The sequence below is a fragment of the Carassius auratus genome, unplaced genomic scaffold (assembly GCF_003368295.1).
Source record: "Carassius auratus strain Wakin unplaced genomic scaffold, ASM336829v1 scaf_tig00218222, whole genome shotgun sequence".
Taxonomy (NCBI): domain Eukaryota; kingdom Metazoa; phylum Chordata; class Actinopteri; order Cypriniformes; family Cyprinidae; genus Carassius; species Carassius auratus.
The window spans coordinates 10526-26287 of record NW_020529406.1 but is presented as its reverse complement, the minus strand read 5'-3'; the positions used below and the strand labels follow the sequence as shown (position 1 = coordinate 26287).

At 42.2% G+C, this 15762-nt stretch overlaps 1 protein-coding gene across 2 annotated transcripts; it reads right to left on the bottom strand.

Annotated features, from left to right (window-relative positions):
• Nucleotides 1–1352: 1352 nt before the first annotated feature.
• On the bottom strand, nucleotides 1353–12593 carry LOC113104837 (uncharacterized). 2 transcript variants are annotated; one of them, XM_026266145.1, is made up of 9 exons: nucleotides 12493–12593; nucleotides 12240–12374; nucleotides 5023–5185; nucleotides 4002–4194; nucleotides 3830–3898; nucleotides 3546–3647; nucleotides 1973–2378; nucleotides 1717–1848; nucleotides 1353–1526 (listed from the first exon to the last, which is right to left on the bottom strand). In XM_026266145.1, exons 2-9 carry the CDS (start codon nucleotides 12349–12351, stop codon nucleotides 1360–1362), a joined length of 1344 nt encoding a protein of 447 aa, XP_026121930.1. In that variant the 5' UTR covers nucleotides 12352–12374; nucleotides 12493–12593; the 3' UTR covers nucleotides 1353–1359. The 2 variants fall into 2 exon arrangements, with proteins under 2 accessions (XP_026121930.1, XP_026121929.1); XM_026266144.1 differs by having other exon boundaries at nucleotides 12240–12501.
• Between the last annotated feature and the right edge of the window lie 3169 nt (nucleotides 12594–15762).

The window sequence follows — 15762 nt, the reverse complement described above, 5'->3', positions numbered from 1 at the left end:
TTACATTCTCTCCTCCCTCTTTACATTCTCTCCTCCCTCTTTACGTCCCCTTTACATTCTCTCCTCCCTCTTTACATTCTCTCCTCCCTCTTTACGTCCCCTTTACATTCTCTCCTCCCTCTTTACGTCCCTTTACATTCTCTCCTCCCTCTTTACGTCCCCTTTACATTCTCTCCTCCCTCTTTACGTCCCTTTACATTCTCTCCTCCCTCTTTACGTCCCCGTTACATTCTCTCCTCCCTCTTTACGTCCCAGTTACATTCTCTCTCCCTCTTTCGTCCCGTTACAATCTCTCCTCCTCTTTCTCTCCTCCCTCTTTACGTCCCCGTTACAATCTTTCCTCCCTCTTTACATTCTCTCCTCCCTCTTTACGTCCCCTTTACATTCTCTCCTCCCTCTTTACGTCCCAGTTACATTCTCTCCTCCCTCTTTACGTCCCCTTTACATTCTCTCCTCCCTCTTTACGTCCCCTTTACATGCTCTTCTACTTTACATCCTTTAACGTCCCCCTTTACATTCTCTCTTCCCGCTTTACGTTTGTATTTAGGCTTATGTTGAACTTTATTCTTGTACAAACAGACACTGTATCAAGCAGTGCATGTATTGAATGAAAATGTCTCCGAAATATCTGTGTATTTGGAAAATAATGCATTTTTCTACTTCAGCTGTGGTAAAGTATGCAAACAGCGCGAGCGTCTCTTAATTTTAATGTCTACACCTTTATCTTAATTTCTTTTAATTTAGCTCCATTTCTTACTAAAAGAGCATAATGTGCAAAGTGTTGAAGTGTTTGTGCCTCCCTACAAACCACCCTTTCTTTTAGGAGTCGTGATCCTGTTCCGCACATAATTTTTCACACCAGTCCATGTTCCCTGCTTCAAAGCTTCTGGCTCTGCATCACTACGGGAAGCAGAAAGTGTCTGACATCACATCTCAGTTTTCAGCTTCTCTAGTCTGCACACAGCAACTCTCACCAATCGGTTAGATCCAGCCACAGCCCATGTCCAGCACAGCTATTCACTCTTCCCTTTTTTATCATCTTTACATTCTCCCCTCCCTCTATGACAGAAATATCAAAAAGTTTAACATGACATTTCATCCAACTATATTGTAACTGAACAAAGAAAATTGACTCTTACTATCCTCTACTTCTTCATTAGCCTTCTTATACTCTAACGTTTCACTTTATATTCTGTTTCATTCCATCCACAAAATATTTCTACACCTTTATCCTCATTTCTTTTAATTTAGCTCCATTTCCTACAAAAAGAGCATAATGTGCAAAGTGTTGAAGTGTTTGTCCCTCCCTACAAACCACCCTTTCTTTTAAGAGTCGTGATCCTGTTCGCACATAATTTTTCACACCAGTCCATGTTCGCTGCGTAAAGCTTCTGGCTCTGCGTGAATGCATCTTTCACAGTCTTGCTTACCAGGAACTTTGCATGTCTTGATGAAACTCATCATGTGTCTCTCTACTGCTTTTACCTCACTGTCCTCCCATTTCTTTTTTGGAGCATTTGAAGAACCTATGAAATAATTAAAAAGTAAATTCTCATTACACATTCTCATTACAACTAAATCGGTGAGTAAAGAGCAAATCAAGACTGTGTTCCCAATGCATAATTTTTTTTTTGAATTTGTCTGGATATTGCTGCATGGAGCCAATTCATGTTTATTTGATTATTGTTGTTTGTGCAATGTAGAGATTTTTCTTACCTTGATCCTCCTGTGAAACAGCTTGTTCAGATTGAACAGGTTGATCAGTCTGTACTGGTGCTGGTGTCTGAGATAGGTCACTGGAATCCTCCTCATCACTTGACATGGAATCACCTTGGGCCTCAAGTTGCTCTTAATAATTAATTAACGAAAAATGAACACTTTATTGCTTATACCTAGTATCTGTGACATGAATATATACATTGTTTTGCAAATATGTACAGCACAGATACACACAGAGCATGTATACTCATACCATTTGGGTCGATTTCAATGTCATCAAGTTTCTTTCCTTTGTAGTCAGACAGTGTTCCTTTCTCCATGGCCATTAGGACTTTACTCATTTTTGCCAGCTGCAGTGTTCCCTCTGGTAACCGATAAAACTGTCTGTGGATTCGGATATCGTGACCAAGGAAATCAGCCAGTTGGTCTGCTTCATTCTCATTAAGGTTAAGAATTTTAGACATGGTTGCTATGTGTTTCCTAAGCCTAGTTGATGACAGTGCTTCAGGGTTCTTTATGCCACATTCGCAAGCAGCTTTGTTGATGCACTCTCCTCCTCTGTAGGCAGGCGAGGATGATGAGGGCTGCACAGGCGAGGTTGAAGGTGACGTGGGTGACTTGGACTTTGGAGTGGCTACAGAAAAAAAGAGACTGGCCGCCTGGCCCACACGAAAACAAGGATAAATATCTGAAGGGCCTTAAATGTAGTCACACAATGCTGATGTTGTTAACATTAACAATTTGAGAACAAAGTATAGTTTGCACGGTTTGATGTGATATGATAATTGATAAGCGATTGTTAGATTTAAAGGTGGGGTATGTAATTGTCTTTTTTGTCCATTTTTTTCAAAATCACTTGAAATCCTATTCCTAACCCACTTACAGCCACTGAGTTAGAAGCACTGAAATGAAAAGTAAGCAATTTAATCATCTGTGGAACAGGCAGGACTCGAAAAACTCCAGCCAATCATTTCCAAAACTACCTAGAATCATTAGACAGTAACTGCGTCAATCAAACGGTCGTACAAACCCCCTCCCCCATCGTGTCCATGTTCTTCGAATGGGTGGAGTCAAAGGAAAGAAGGTAAGACCATAGGAGTTGTGTATTTTCAAAATCTCCCGGCCGTTTTGCAAATCACATACCCCACCTTTCATCAGCGCGATTTACTGCAATGCTTTTTTTCCCCTTAGTTGGTCAGAACAAAAGTGGATGTTACTTGTTCCAGTGTCATTTTCCGGTGAACATTCTTCTGTTGGTCATGACTCATACTTCCAAAAAGTATAATCTGTGATTGCAAATGACAGTATCCACACCGACGCGATGTGATTGACAGCAGCGCATTCTCCTCAAAACATTGGATTCATTCTCCCTGTGCCGTGTCAAAGCACAACCCATGTAAAGTTGATAGTTCCACGAATGACTGCAATTGCAGATTTCGAACAGAAATGGTGACAAAGACGAAAAACTAGGACTGCAGCGTTAAATAATTTCTTGTTTGTTTTTTTTAATTGTGAGTACATAAATACATTTCAAATGACACGGGTGCTTGATGAAGTCGATATGCACCTACAAATCAACTTAAACCAAACCATTCTATGGTTTGCCAGCAATAAAGATATTTTCTATTTGAACACCTGAGCACCAGCTAATAGTGGTTGACTGTGTTGCGTGTTCATTATTTTGGGGGCGGAGCAATGAAGGGAGGGGTCTGTTTGTTTGGGTGTCGATTTCAAATATTAAGTGTTTCTCAGAAATCACTTATTGCATTTTTAACTAGCTGGCAGTAAACATCAGTAGATAGTTGCTGCATGTTTAAGATGGTTACCGTTTTATTCCTTGATGTTCTTGCTTTGCCTGACTGCTTATGAGGACCATTGCTGTTTACCTTGTCCAGTTCAGGAGAGGAAACAGAAGCTGCACAATGGGGCTAGATGTCAGAAAAGAAACCAGTGAATATCAAAATATCAGAATATTTGTAAAGGACAAAAAAACTTGTTAATGTTCATTCCTCTAGCTGTCCTATACTTTATATATCATTCCACACACAACTCTATGCTGAGAGAGTCAATAATATAGAATAATGATACAGATGTTTTAAAGTGGACTTACAGATTTATGCAGGCGCAAACTGCTGACTGGCTTTTTATCAGTGGATTCTGCTGATGCTTTATTCAAAGTCTTGAGAAATATGAGACCACAATCACATGGTAACTAATCAGAATTAGAGTAAAAAATTATCATGAATTACTGATCAATCTCTTTAGCATTTTATTGATAGTACCTTGACTCGCCATGGCCAATCTGAGTCTCCATAATTGTAAGTGATTTCCTCTCCTGGTAGAATGTCTCGTACAGCAAACAGACACAGGTGAGGTTTTCTGCTCACTTCAACGGTTCTCATTTTGCAAGTAGGATTTCTGGTCTCATCGTTTGCAAGTCTTCCCAAAGACAAGTCTTCTTTAGATGCATCCATGCTATAAAAACATAAAATGAACACTCAATACTTATAATCTTAGTATATATGCTAGACATGTACAGTTATTTTTACAAGTGGTTCTGAACCCCAGTCCTGGGAACCCACCGCTCTGCATATGCTGTATGTCTCGTGTTTTAATCCACCTGATTGAGATGAGGAGTTCTTCATCAGAACATGGCTCTATGAACTCATCTGAGTGCATCAGGTGAAGGAGACATACAGAATCTGCAGAGGAGGGACCAGAACCACTGATCTATATGATAGTGTACTGCAATGTATGGTAATGTACAGCTCTCAGATAAAAGCATCTAAAAGTTACCATGTTGTTCTCTTTAGGGAATACAGGGGGAATTTTTTTTGATGACTCAAAGAAACTACACTCCGTACTCTATGTCAGTTCATGGTGAATTTGAAGTATTAGGGTGTGTTCACATCTGGCATGTTTTTTTAGACTGTTAATGTGGTTCATCTGAATAAATGTGAAAGCTGCTTATTTGAAACCTGGTGCGACCAAACAAGCGGACCGAGACGCTGAAAAGAAGGGTCTCAGTTGGCTTCCAAATGAACTCTGGTGCAGTTCAAATGAAATATGAACATAACATGGACCAGAGACATGTAAATAAACCAAAAACAGGAATATGTGACCCTAAAAAGGACAGACTGGTCAATCATAACTTAGGTTCAACGATAGAAATGCCAATCTGAACACTAAGCGTATCTGGACCAAAAGAAACGAGCGAACAGAACTACAGGCATGAACTAAGTATCTTACAGTTCCAGATATTTCAGCATACCTACTACATCAATCCAACAGTTCTGTACTCACCACCAATATTTGCCATGCCACTGAAAATCAAACAGGAACGTGTTCTCAGCTTCAGTGTAGTGTTCAGTTCGGTCCAGACTCTCCTGTGAACTCAGAAGTTCACCTCTGTATTCAAGAACAAAATCACCTCTGAAAAAAGCTCCAGTGGTGAAAACTCCACGCCCTGAAGAGAAGAAATACATTAGCTTCAGTTTCTTTAATGTCAAATATTATTTTGATTCTTACTAAAAGTTCTCTACCATATGATGTACATTATATGATGTAGAAGGGAAATTACTGAAGGAAAATAGTCAGCCAGGCTAATCTCAAAGCATGCTTTGCTTTTCATACTTTTAAGTCTTAAAATTATACAGTTAAAATTACATATTTTCTTACACAAACAATATGATCATGGCTATATATTGTTTAGAACAGAGTGCCGCAGTGATGACGTATTTTGAAGGCCAACCCGGTAGTTCACCTCACCTAGTTCCCTCCACAAAAACCTTATAGGATTTTAGAACCCTATAGAAAATCCATATCCTTGTGTAATATATATAATGTTTCTACATTCTTGTAATGTATGTTTGACTGATTGTGTGCCTTTATAAGTAAATCAGGTTAATGACGTCAAAAGCAAACCATATGTGTATCTGACTTTGTGTATTTCATATGTCATGTCACTTGTGATGTTAAATAAAGCCCAAGAGTATTCCAGAATATCAGTGGGAATCTTACAGACTCATATTCTCCTCTCATCCAGTATCGGATGCAGGATTTTGACTGTACCACCTCTGCATGAGATGAGAACACATTTTAAGAGTTTCTTGGGTAGAGAAAACGCTTGCTCTCTCTGGATGTGCTTAAATCCACAATAAGGACACTTTCCTGTCACACATCACACATGCTCACTTCAATAAGCCACAGAACACAGGTTAAAGGGATAGTTTACCCAAAAATGAAATTTCTTTCAGTAATTACTCACCCTCATGTTGTTCCAAACCCGTAAAACCTTCGTTCATCTTCGGAACACAAATTAAGATATTTTTGATGAAATCTGAGAGCTGGATCACTCCTCCATAGACTTCCAAGGGACTGAAACTTGTTGGCCCAGAAAAGTTATTAAAGAGATCATTAATATAGTCCAAGTGACTACAGTGGCTCAGTCTTAAGTTTATCAAGCGATGAGAATACTTTTTGTGCGCAAAAAACAACAAAAATAATGACTTTATTCCACTATTCATTTCCTTCTATCTGGGCCTCGAGTGAGTTCACGTAGTAAAACTGCGCAGTGGGTCTGTGTTGCACGTCACACGCATCACACACATGACCAGCGTCGGCCAATAGTGAGCCTACGTGGTGACGTGTAACACAGACCCACTGCGCAGTTTTACTACGTGAACTCACTCGAGGCCCAGATAGAAGGAAATGAATAGTGGAATAAAGTCATTATTTTTGTTGTTTTTTGCGCACAAAAAGTATTCTCATCGCTTGATATACTTAAGACTGAGCCACTGTAGTCACTTGGACTATATTAACGATCTCTTTTATAACTTTTCTGGGCCAACAAGTTTCAGTCCCTTGGAAGCCTATGGAGGAGTGATCCAGCTCTCAGATTTCATCAAAAATATCTTAATTTGTGTTCCGAAGATGAACGAAGGTTTTACGGGTTTGGAACAACATAGACAAAATCTAGCTGTGTCGATTGGTTTATGCTTATGCCGTTTATGATTACCTTAGTCTGCGTTTACATGACCACCAGAACTGTTGGCTTATTATGCATAATTGGGTTATGTATGTGCAAATAAACATTGACTTTGGGTTGATGGAACCAGAAGTGCAAAAATGCAACTGCTTTGTTTTACTGTACGACGTACACACCTCCGCCGACTTGAGCTTCCAAAGTTACCGGAAGTCATTCATTTTCAATGGAAGCTGGCTTCTCTCAGCTGCAAGGAGCGTCAAATTCCTTGGCATGGCGTTTTGAGCGACTAGAGCATCAATCTGAAAGTTGAAGTAGCTCAACTTTATGGTAATGAGCTATGTTCAGCGCAAACAGCAGCAAAACGCCAGCAACCAATCGGAATATAGACGTCCTTCGCGCTGGCTGATTCCGGAGAAACATACGATGTAAACTTTCGTTCCTACCAAAACATTAGTTCTATCAACACGCTATCAAACTGTGTCCAGCCTGAAGTTCTGCTGGACGTACCTCTCGTCATCGAACCGCAGCTGCTGCACCAGCCGGTGATACTCTCCGAATTGATAACGGCCCTGGAGGGTTTCATGAACCCAAAATCTCAGAGTCTGACGTCTTCTCAAGCAGCACCAAACACAACAACTTCGCGATTATCCGACAGTGATACACATTTGAGAATGAGCTCAACTTATTTGAAATATTTACGAGCGCTCGTTTTAAGCGGGAATGCAATTAATTTGCTCACGGTAACACCAATTTGACCAATTACATTAAAGTAAATATAATATTAATATAACAATAATAGCTAATTATTATTTTCTTCCCAAACAAATGTGACCAAAACGGTTATAATAATTCTGTCATTATAAATGGTTTCTTCAGTGTATTGCTTGTTTTTTCTGTTTATTACATTTTATGTTGTGACACTTCTCTTCTCCATGCTATGTCAGAGCGGCCAAAGCGTCAACAAGCTTCCCCGTACTTTTTGACAAGCGTCCTTGACAGGGCGGCCAGAGCTTCTTTGCAGCTCAAGTCGGCGGCTGTGTGTACGTACAGTTAGGGCTCATGCCAGCAGAACTCTATTCAGGAATCTGGACTGCACAATAAAAAATATATATATTTATAAAATACTGTTTAACTTGTGGCCTAACAACCATATGACTTGCCTTACATTAAATTCTCAGTTTTGTAGATTAACATTATTACTAGGGCTGGACGATAAAATGATAATGATAATTATCACGATATAATTTCTCGATAAAACGATATCCAGAGTTCGATAAATGTTCGATAATGTTTATGCGCCAAAAGCGGAACCGAACTCATTTGACCCACGCGCCACACGGACCGTTTATCCGCTCGGCTCAAAGTCCAAACGGCAGCGCAGCATGACTCGCGAGCTCACTAGAGCAGATGCGTTTACTCTGATCGGTCTCTGTCATCAGATCCAGTGAGAAGCGCTTGACTTCAGCCAAGAACACACGTTTCAGTGATTTAAACCAGTTTAAAGGCCGATTAAACCATGCTGACAAACAGGAGAAACACTGTGGTCAGTCAGAAGGCTTCTTTGTCTACAAATTCCCACCATTTACTACGGATTTACTGTAACGTTAGCCTAATAATATTAACTGCACCATGAAATGTGGGATATACAGTATTGTTCAAAATAATAGCAGTACAATGTGACTAACCAGAATAATCAAGGTTTTTCGTATATTTTTTTATTGCTACGTGGCAAACAAGTTACCAGTAGGTTCAGTAGATTCTCAGAAAACAAATGAGACCCAGCATTCATGATATGCACGCTCTTAAGGCTGTGCAATTGGGCAATTAGTTGAATTAGTTGAAAGGGGTGTGTTCAAAAAAATAGCAGTGTGGCATTCAATCACTGAGGTCATCAATTTTGTGAAGAAACAGGTGTGAATCAGGTGGCCCCTATTTAAGGATGAAGCCAACACTTGTTGAACATGCATTTGAAAGCTGAGGAAAATGGGTCGTTCAAGACATTGTTCAGAAGAACAGCGTACTTTGATTAAAAAGTTGATTAGAGAGGGGAAAACCTATAAAGAGGTGCAAAAATGATAGGCTGTTCAGCTAAAATGATCTCCAATGCCTTAAAATGGAGAGCAAAACCAGAGAGACGTGGAAGAAAACGGAAGACAACCATCAAAATGGATAGAAGAATAACCAGAATGGCAAAGGCTCAGCCAATGATCACCTCCAGGATGATCAAAGACAGTCTGGAGTTACCTGTAAGTACTGTGACAGTTAGAAGACGTCTGTGTGAAGCTAATCTATTTTCAAGAATCCCCCGCAAAGTCCCTCTGTTAAAAAAAAGGCATGTGCAGAAGAGGTTACAATTTGCCAAAGAACACATCAACTGGCCTAAAGAGAAATGGAGGAACATTTTGTGGACTGATGAGAGTAAAATTGTTCTTTTTGGGTCCAAGGGCCACAGGCAGTTTGTGAGACGACCCCCAAACTCTGAATTCAAGCCACAGTACACAGTGAAGACAGTGAAGCATGGAGGTGCAAGCATCATGATATGGGCATGTTTCTCCAACTATGGTGTTGGGCCTATTTATCGCATACCAGGGATCATGGATCAGTTTGCATATGTTAAAATACTTGAAGAGGTCATGTTGCCCTATGCTGAAGAGGACATGCCCTTGAAATGGTTGTTTCAACAAGACAATGACCCAAAACACACTAGTAAACGGGCAAAGTCTTGGTTCCAAACCAACAAAATTAATGTTATGGAGTGGCCAGCCCAATCTCCAGACCTTAATCCAATTGAGAACTTGTGGGGTGATATCAAAAATGCCAAAACCAAGAAATGTGAATGAATTGTGGAATGTTGTTAAAGAATCATGGAGTGGAATAACAGCTGAGAGGTGCCACAAGTTGGTTGACTCCATGCCACACAGATGTCAAGCAGTTTTAAAAAACTGTGGTCATACAACTAAATATTAGTTTAGTGATTCACAGGATTGCTAAATCCCAGAAAAAAAAAATGTTTGTACAAAATAGTTTTGAGTTTGTACAGTCAAAGGTAGACACTGCTATTTTTTTGAACACACCCCTTTCAACTAATTGCCCAATTGCACAGCCTTAAGAGCGTGCATATCATGAATGCTGGGTCTTGTTTGTTTTCTGACAATCTACTGAACCTACTGGTAACTTGTTTGCCACGTAGCAATAAAAAATGTACTAAAAACCTTGATTATTCTGGTTAGTCACATTGTACTGCTATTATTTTGAACAATACTGTACATATTGGATTGTTTTATAGTATTACAGTTGTTTTCAGTCGCAAACAAGCATTTGTCCAAGCAGTTGGACAAAGAGTGATATTTTTGGAAACAGAAACAGAAAAAGACAAACACTAATGTATGGACGAGGAAGAGTAAGAGCAAGGGCCCAGTGAGAGGAGCAGGAGCAGTGAACAGTGAGAAGAGCAGGAGCAGTGAGAGGAGCAGGAGCAGTGAGAGATGCAGTGAGAGGAGCGGGAGCAGTGAGAGGAGCAGGAGCAGTGAGAGGAGCAGGTGCAGTGAGAGGAGCAGTGAGAGGATCAGTGAGAGGAGCAGTGAGAGATGCAGTGAGAGATGCAGTGAGAGATGCAGTGAGAGATGCAGTGAGAGGAGCAGGAGCAGTGAGAGGAGCAGTGAGAGGAGCGGGAGCAGTGAACAGTGAGAGGAGCAGTGAGAGGAGCAGGAGCAGTGAGAGGAGCAGGAGCAGTGAGAGATGCAGTGAGAGGAGCAGTGAGAGGAGCGGGAGCAGTGAACAGTGAGAGGAGCAGTGAGAGATGCAGTGAGAGGAGCAGGAGCAGTGAGAGGAGCAGTGAGAGGAGCGGGAGCAGTGAACAGTGAGAGGAGCAGTGAGAGGAGCAGGAGCAGTGAGAGGAGCAGGAGCAGTGAGAGATGCAGTGAGAGGAGCAGTGAGAGGAGCGGGAGCAGTGAACAGTGAGAGGAGCAGTGAGAGATGCAGTGAGAGGAGCAGGAGCAGTGAGAGATGCAGTGAGAGGAGCAGGAGCAGTGAGAGATGCAGTGAGAGGAGCAGGAGCAGTGAGAGATGCAGTGAGAGGAGCAGTGAGAGGAGCGGGAGCAGTGAACAGTGAGAGGAGCAGTGAGAGGAGCAGTGAGAGATGCAGTGAGAGGAGCAGGAGCAGTGAGAGATGCAGTGAGAGGAGCAGGAGCAGTGAGAGATGCAGTGAGAGGAGCGGGAGCAGTGAGAGATGCAGTGAGAGGAGCGGGAGCAGTGAGAGATGCAGTGAGAGGAGCCGGAGCAGTGAGAGATGCAGTGAGAGGAGCAGGAGAAGTGAGAGATGCAGTGAGAGGAGCAGTGAGGGGAGCAGGAGCAGTGAGAGGAGCGGGAGCAGGAGCAGTGAGAGGAGCAGTGAGGGGAGCAGGAGCAGTGAGAGGAGCAGGAGCAGTGAGAGGAGCAGGAGCAGTGAGGGGAGCAGGAGCAGTGAGGGGAGCAGGAGCAGTGAGGGGAGCAGGAGCAGTGAGGGGAGCAGTGAGGGGAGCAGGAGCAGTGAGAGGAGCAGGAGCATTGAGAGGAGCAGTGAGAGATTGTTTTTATTTTACCCCCCCCTTTAACTTTGGTAAAGTTGGTGTGTTGACAGAAAGATGTGTTCTATTTTGAAATGAAGATTTAGTATAAATTTAACAAAATGTGTTTTCGAGAAGAAAATTATCCATTTGGCCAATTGTGTTTTGTAGGTGTTAGTCTGTGATAAGAGTTTAGAAAAAGTATCTGAAGTATGGGTAAGCGCTTGTTAGCGATTGAAAAAAACTGTAATGTAGACAATGTATTAAAGGATTAATAAAATAGTTACAGTATTTGGTTTTGTGGTTATCATGATCTAAATGCATGATACTGGATGACCAATGGTTAATTTTAATAAAACTCAAACAGTCAGATTATTACATTTTACCAAATAAAATTGAGGTCGTTTTAAAAGATGTTACTGTTTTTGTTAATGAACATAAATTTTACATAGTAAATCTGCTCCTAACTGAATCTAATACTGCTGCAAATCATTGTCAAATATGCATTTTGAGACAAAATATATCTAATATTAATATTGCTGCCTGCACTGTAAACTGTGCTGAAGATCCGTGCCATCAAAGTCAGGCAACACAAACCTGTTTCAAGACTTGAAACAATATCCCCCATTAGCACATCCAGGAACTAAGAAATACATTTTCCAATAAATATATTTATTTTGTTAAGGAAAAATAACAAATGTTTGAATGTTCTACCTCAGATTTGTGAAATGTTCACCTGTTTGGCAAGTGTTTGTCATGATATGTTCTGACAATAAAGAGTAGTTTAAAACCACAATTAATGCTCTGGTTTCTACAACTTTCACTTAGGAGCAAATATCTGCCTTTAAATTTGAAAGAAATAAAGATTTGAAATTTATTGTGATAATTATCGATATCGACTAATATAAAACAATTATCGTGATAACTTTTTTGCCATATCCCCCAGCCCTAGTTATTAGTTACTAAACTGCTTAGTCATTTATACTTGCCTTTATATTTGCTGATGAACTGGTCTCGAAGCCCAGGCTTGTCAGTTTTACAGGTAATGTGATGATGCTCAGCGTCCTGCAGAGGTTTCCTACGTCTTTTATTTCCCAGCATGGCGACTTTCTTTCTTGAAATGACTGGAAAAAATAAATACAAATAAATATAAGGTGAATGAAATAAACAAGCATATTTTAAAAAATCCTGTTGATCTTACTGGAATTGTTCACCAAAAACACACATAATTAACATACTAACCCTCATATCCAAACCGGTGTTGTGTTTTTCTGTGGAACAAATCTTTATATTATATATATTTTTTTTTTAATGGAAATGTCATTAATGCCAAAAACCATTGGTTCTTGTGTGTCTTGTAACCACAATTGATGTCAATCTATATTTGATTTAAGAGCTAAAGTATATGGGAGATTTTCAGTCAATAACCAGCTAGATTTATATGGACTATTTTTAATGTGCTTTTTGTCTGCTTTGGAGCTTGAAACAAAATACAATTTTTATAAAGTATCAATTCATGGTCATTGTGCAAAAAAATCTCAGTGAAGATAAATTATTAAAATAAAACATTCAACTAAAAAACCAATTCGGGGGCAAATAATGTAATAATGTATTACATAAAATATAATATATAAAATAATGATATAAAAAATGAGAATGAATTATTTCAAATTACTGTTGATATTTTACAACACTTTTGAGAAAAACAATGATTTAGAAACATCTCGGTTACGTATGTAACCTTGGTTCCCTGAATAGGGAACGAGATGCTGCGGTGACGTCACCACGTATGGGAACACCTCTGGTGTGACGAATGTCTGAAGCCCTATACCATCCCGCCAATCCTATTGGCCAAATGGCGCATAGCACCACCCTGCGCATGCGCGCGCATGATATACCTGGGTGCAGCGCGCCATTTCGCTCAGATTTCATGACTGAAGATGAAGAGTTATCAAGGTACGGAACGGCCAGAACCGCAGCATCTCGTTCCCTATTCAGGGAACCAAGGTTACATACGTAACCGAGATGTTCCCTATCATAGGTCACTTCGATGCTGCGGTGACGTCACCACGTATGGGAACGATATACCAAAACGCCTGACGTACCTGATAACTGAGATCCGAGGAAGCAACTGCTCAAGCGGAGAGAACCCGGGAGCCAGGGGCCATCCTCACATCCAGACTGTAGGACTTGATAAAAGTGCTCGGTGAGGACCATCCTGCCGCAGCACAGATATCATCCATAGAAGAGCCACTGAGAAAAGCTTGAGAAGAAGCTACAGCTCGAGTGGAATGAGCCTTAACCCCTAAGGGCGAAGCGAGTCCGCGCGCCTCATAGGCCAAAGAAATTGCCTCCACCAGCCAATGGGACATGCGCTGTTTTGTAACTGCATGGCCCTTACTTTTATGTCCAAAGCAGACAAACAGCTGGTCAGAACCACGCCAAGGGGCTGTGCGATCCACATAAGTCTTTAAAGCTCTCACAGGGCAAAGACTTAGATCTCCTGACCCGGCCTCGGCAGGTGAAAAAGCTTCCAGAACCACTTGCTGAAAGCGAAAAGGGTTAGATGCGACCTTAGGAACATAGTTAGGCCTGGGCCGCAGCAGCACCTTCACAGAGCCTGGTGCAAATTCCATGCATGAGGGTGAAACAGAAAGAGCCTGTAAATCCCCAACTCTCTTGAGGGAGGATAAAGCCATGAGAAGAAGTGTCTTCAGAGTCAGGATTTTATCCGATACGGTCTCCAAGGGCTCAAACGGATGCCCTGATAAACCTAACAACACAATGGATAAATCCCATGAAGGAACTCGCACAGGGCGGAAAGGCCTCAGCCGTCGCGCACCCTGTATGAAACGAGAAACTAATGGATGACGCCCCACAGAGGCACCGCCTATGCATTCGTGGTAAGCTGAAATGGCTGCCACGTAAACCTTTAAAGTGGCTGGTGTAACGCCATCCGAGAAACGCTCCTGGAGGAACTCCAGCACTGAAGCCACTGGGCAGTAAACTGGATCCACATTATGATTACCACACCAGGCTGTAAACAGTCTCCACTTGAAAGCATATAAGCGTCTCGTAGAAGCTGCTCTAGAACTCAATATAGTCTCAGTAATTTCAGCAGAAAGACCGGGACATACTAACGCACTCCGCTCAGTGGCCACGCCCACAGTTTCCACAGATCTGGCCTCGGGTGCCAAATCAGCCCCTGTGCTTGTGATAATAAATCTTGCCTGAGGGGAATCTCCACGGAGAGCCCGCTAGCAGACTGATAGATCCGCAAACCACGGCTGCGTGTGCCATCGCGGAGCCACCAGCAGCAGCTGTTCCACTCTGTCCCGCCGTATTCTGCATAATACCGCTGGGATCAAATGAATCAGAGGAAAGCATACAGACTGGTCCTGGGCCAGCTGTGAGCTAATGCATCCACGCCCAGGGGCGACGGGGGGCATAGGGAGAACCATAGCGGGCAATGCGTAGTCATGTTAGACGCGAATAAATCCACTTTCGCTTTGCCGAATACCCACCATAAAAGATTCACCGTCTGGAGGTGTAATCTCCATTCTCCCTGTTCCAGAGCCTGTCTGGATAGCATATCCGCTCCGAAGTTCAAACGTCCGGGGACATGAACAACTCGGATCGACAGAAATTTTCTCTGAGACCAGAGAAGAACATGTCTCGCCAGCCTGCACAGGGGGCGAGAGCGTAATCCTTCCTAATGATTCAGATATGAGACAAACGCTGTGTTGTCTGATCTGAGCAGCACAAGACGGCCGATCAGCAGATTCGCGAATTACTGGAGAGCCAGAAAACTGCCAGTAATTCCAACCGGTTTAAATACCAACTGCGTTGTGCAGCTGTCCACACTCCATGGGCTGATAGCCCTTGACAAACAGCTCCCCAACCGGTCAAAGACGCATCCGTCGTGACGGTCTCTGGGAAAGCTCAATCCCCAGCCGAACCCCGGTAGGAGAAACTCGGTTGGCATCCATAGTTTTAACGACATCACACAACTCCGTGTCACCGAAATCGTCGGATGCGGAAGACAACGGGGTGAAATATTTCGTCTTTCCGCCCACTTTTCCACTGAAAAGGGGCGCATGTGAAGTAACCCCAGACAAATTACGGGGAATGCCGCTGTCAATCGTCCAAGTGGTTAACAGATGGACGCCCTGGAGCCGCAATGGGGCCAGAGCTACATCCATGCATTGAGAAGTACGGGGTCTACGACTTCTATAGCCCCTTTGCTCAGCAGAGTTGACATCTCCTGTCACAACACTGCTATTACCATCAGTCTACCACCGTGGAAAGAATTCAGCGGAAAGAGGCGGGCCTCTAAAAAGCGAATTGGTGTATCCGTGACAATTGTGCGTAACACCCATTGAGAAATGCCGGGCAAGCGTTACACGCGACCCAAAACGATACTAGCAGTTTCTCAAATTTCCGCTTTCTGCAACGTTGTCATACACAATGTCCGTGCACGGAAAAGCCTACGGCATTCGTGCACAGGGGAGT

Coding starts and splice junctions, on each gene's coding strand:
- LOC113104837 (XM_026266145.1), bottom strand. CDS start 12,351: ATGCTGGGAAATAAAAGACGTAGGAAACCTCTGCAGGACGCTGAGCAT. Junction 2,379..3,545: donor GAACATCAAGGAATAAAACG/GTAACCATCTTA, acceptor CGTGTGGGCCAG/GCGGCCAGTCTCTTTTTTTC. Junction 1,527..1,716: donor TGTTTCACAGGAGGATCAAG/GTAAGAAAAATC, acceptor ATTATTTCATAG/GTTCTTCAAATGCTCCAAAA.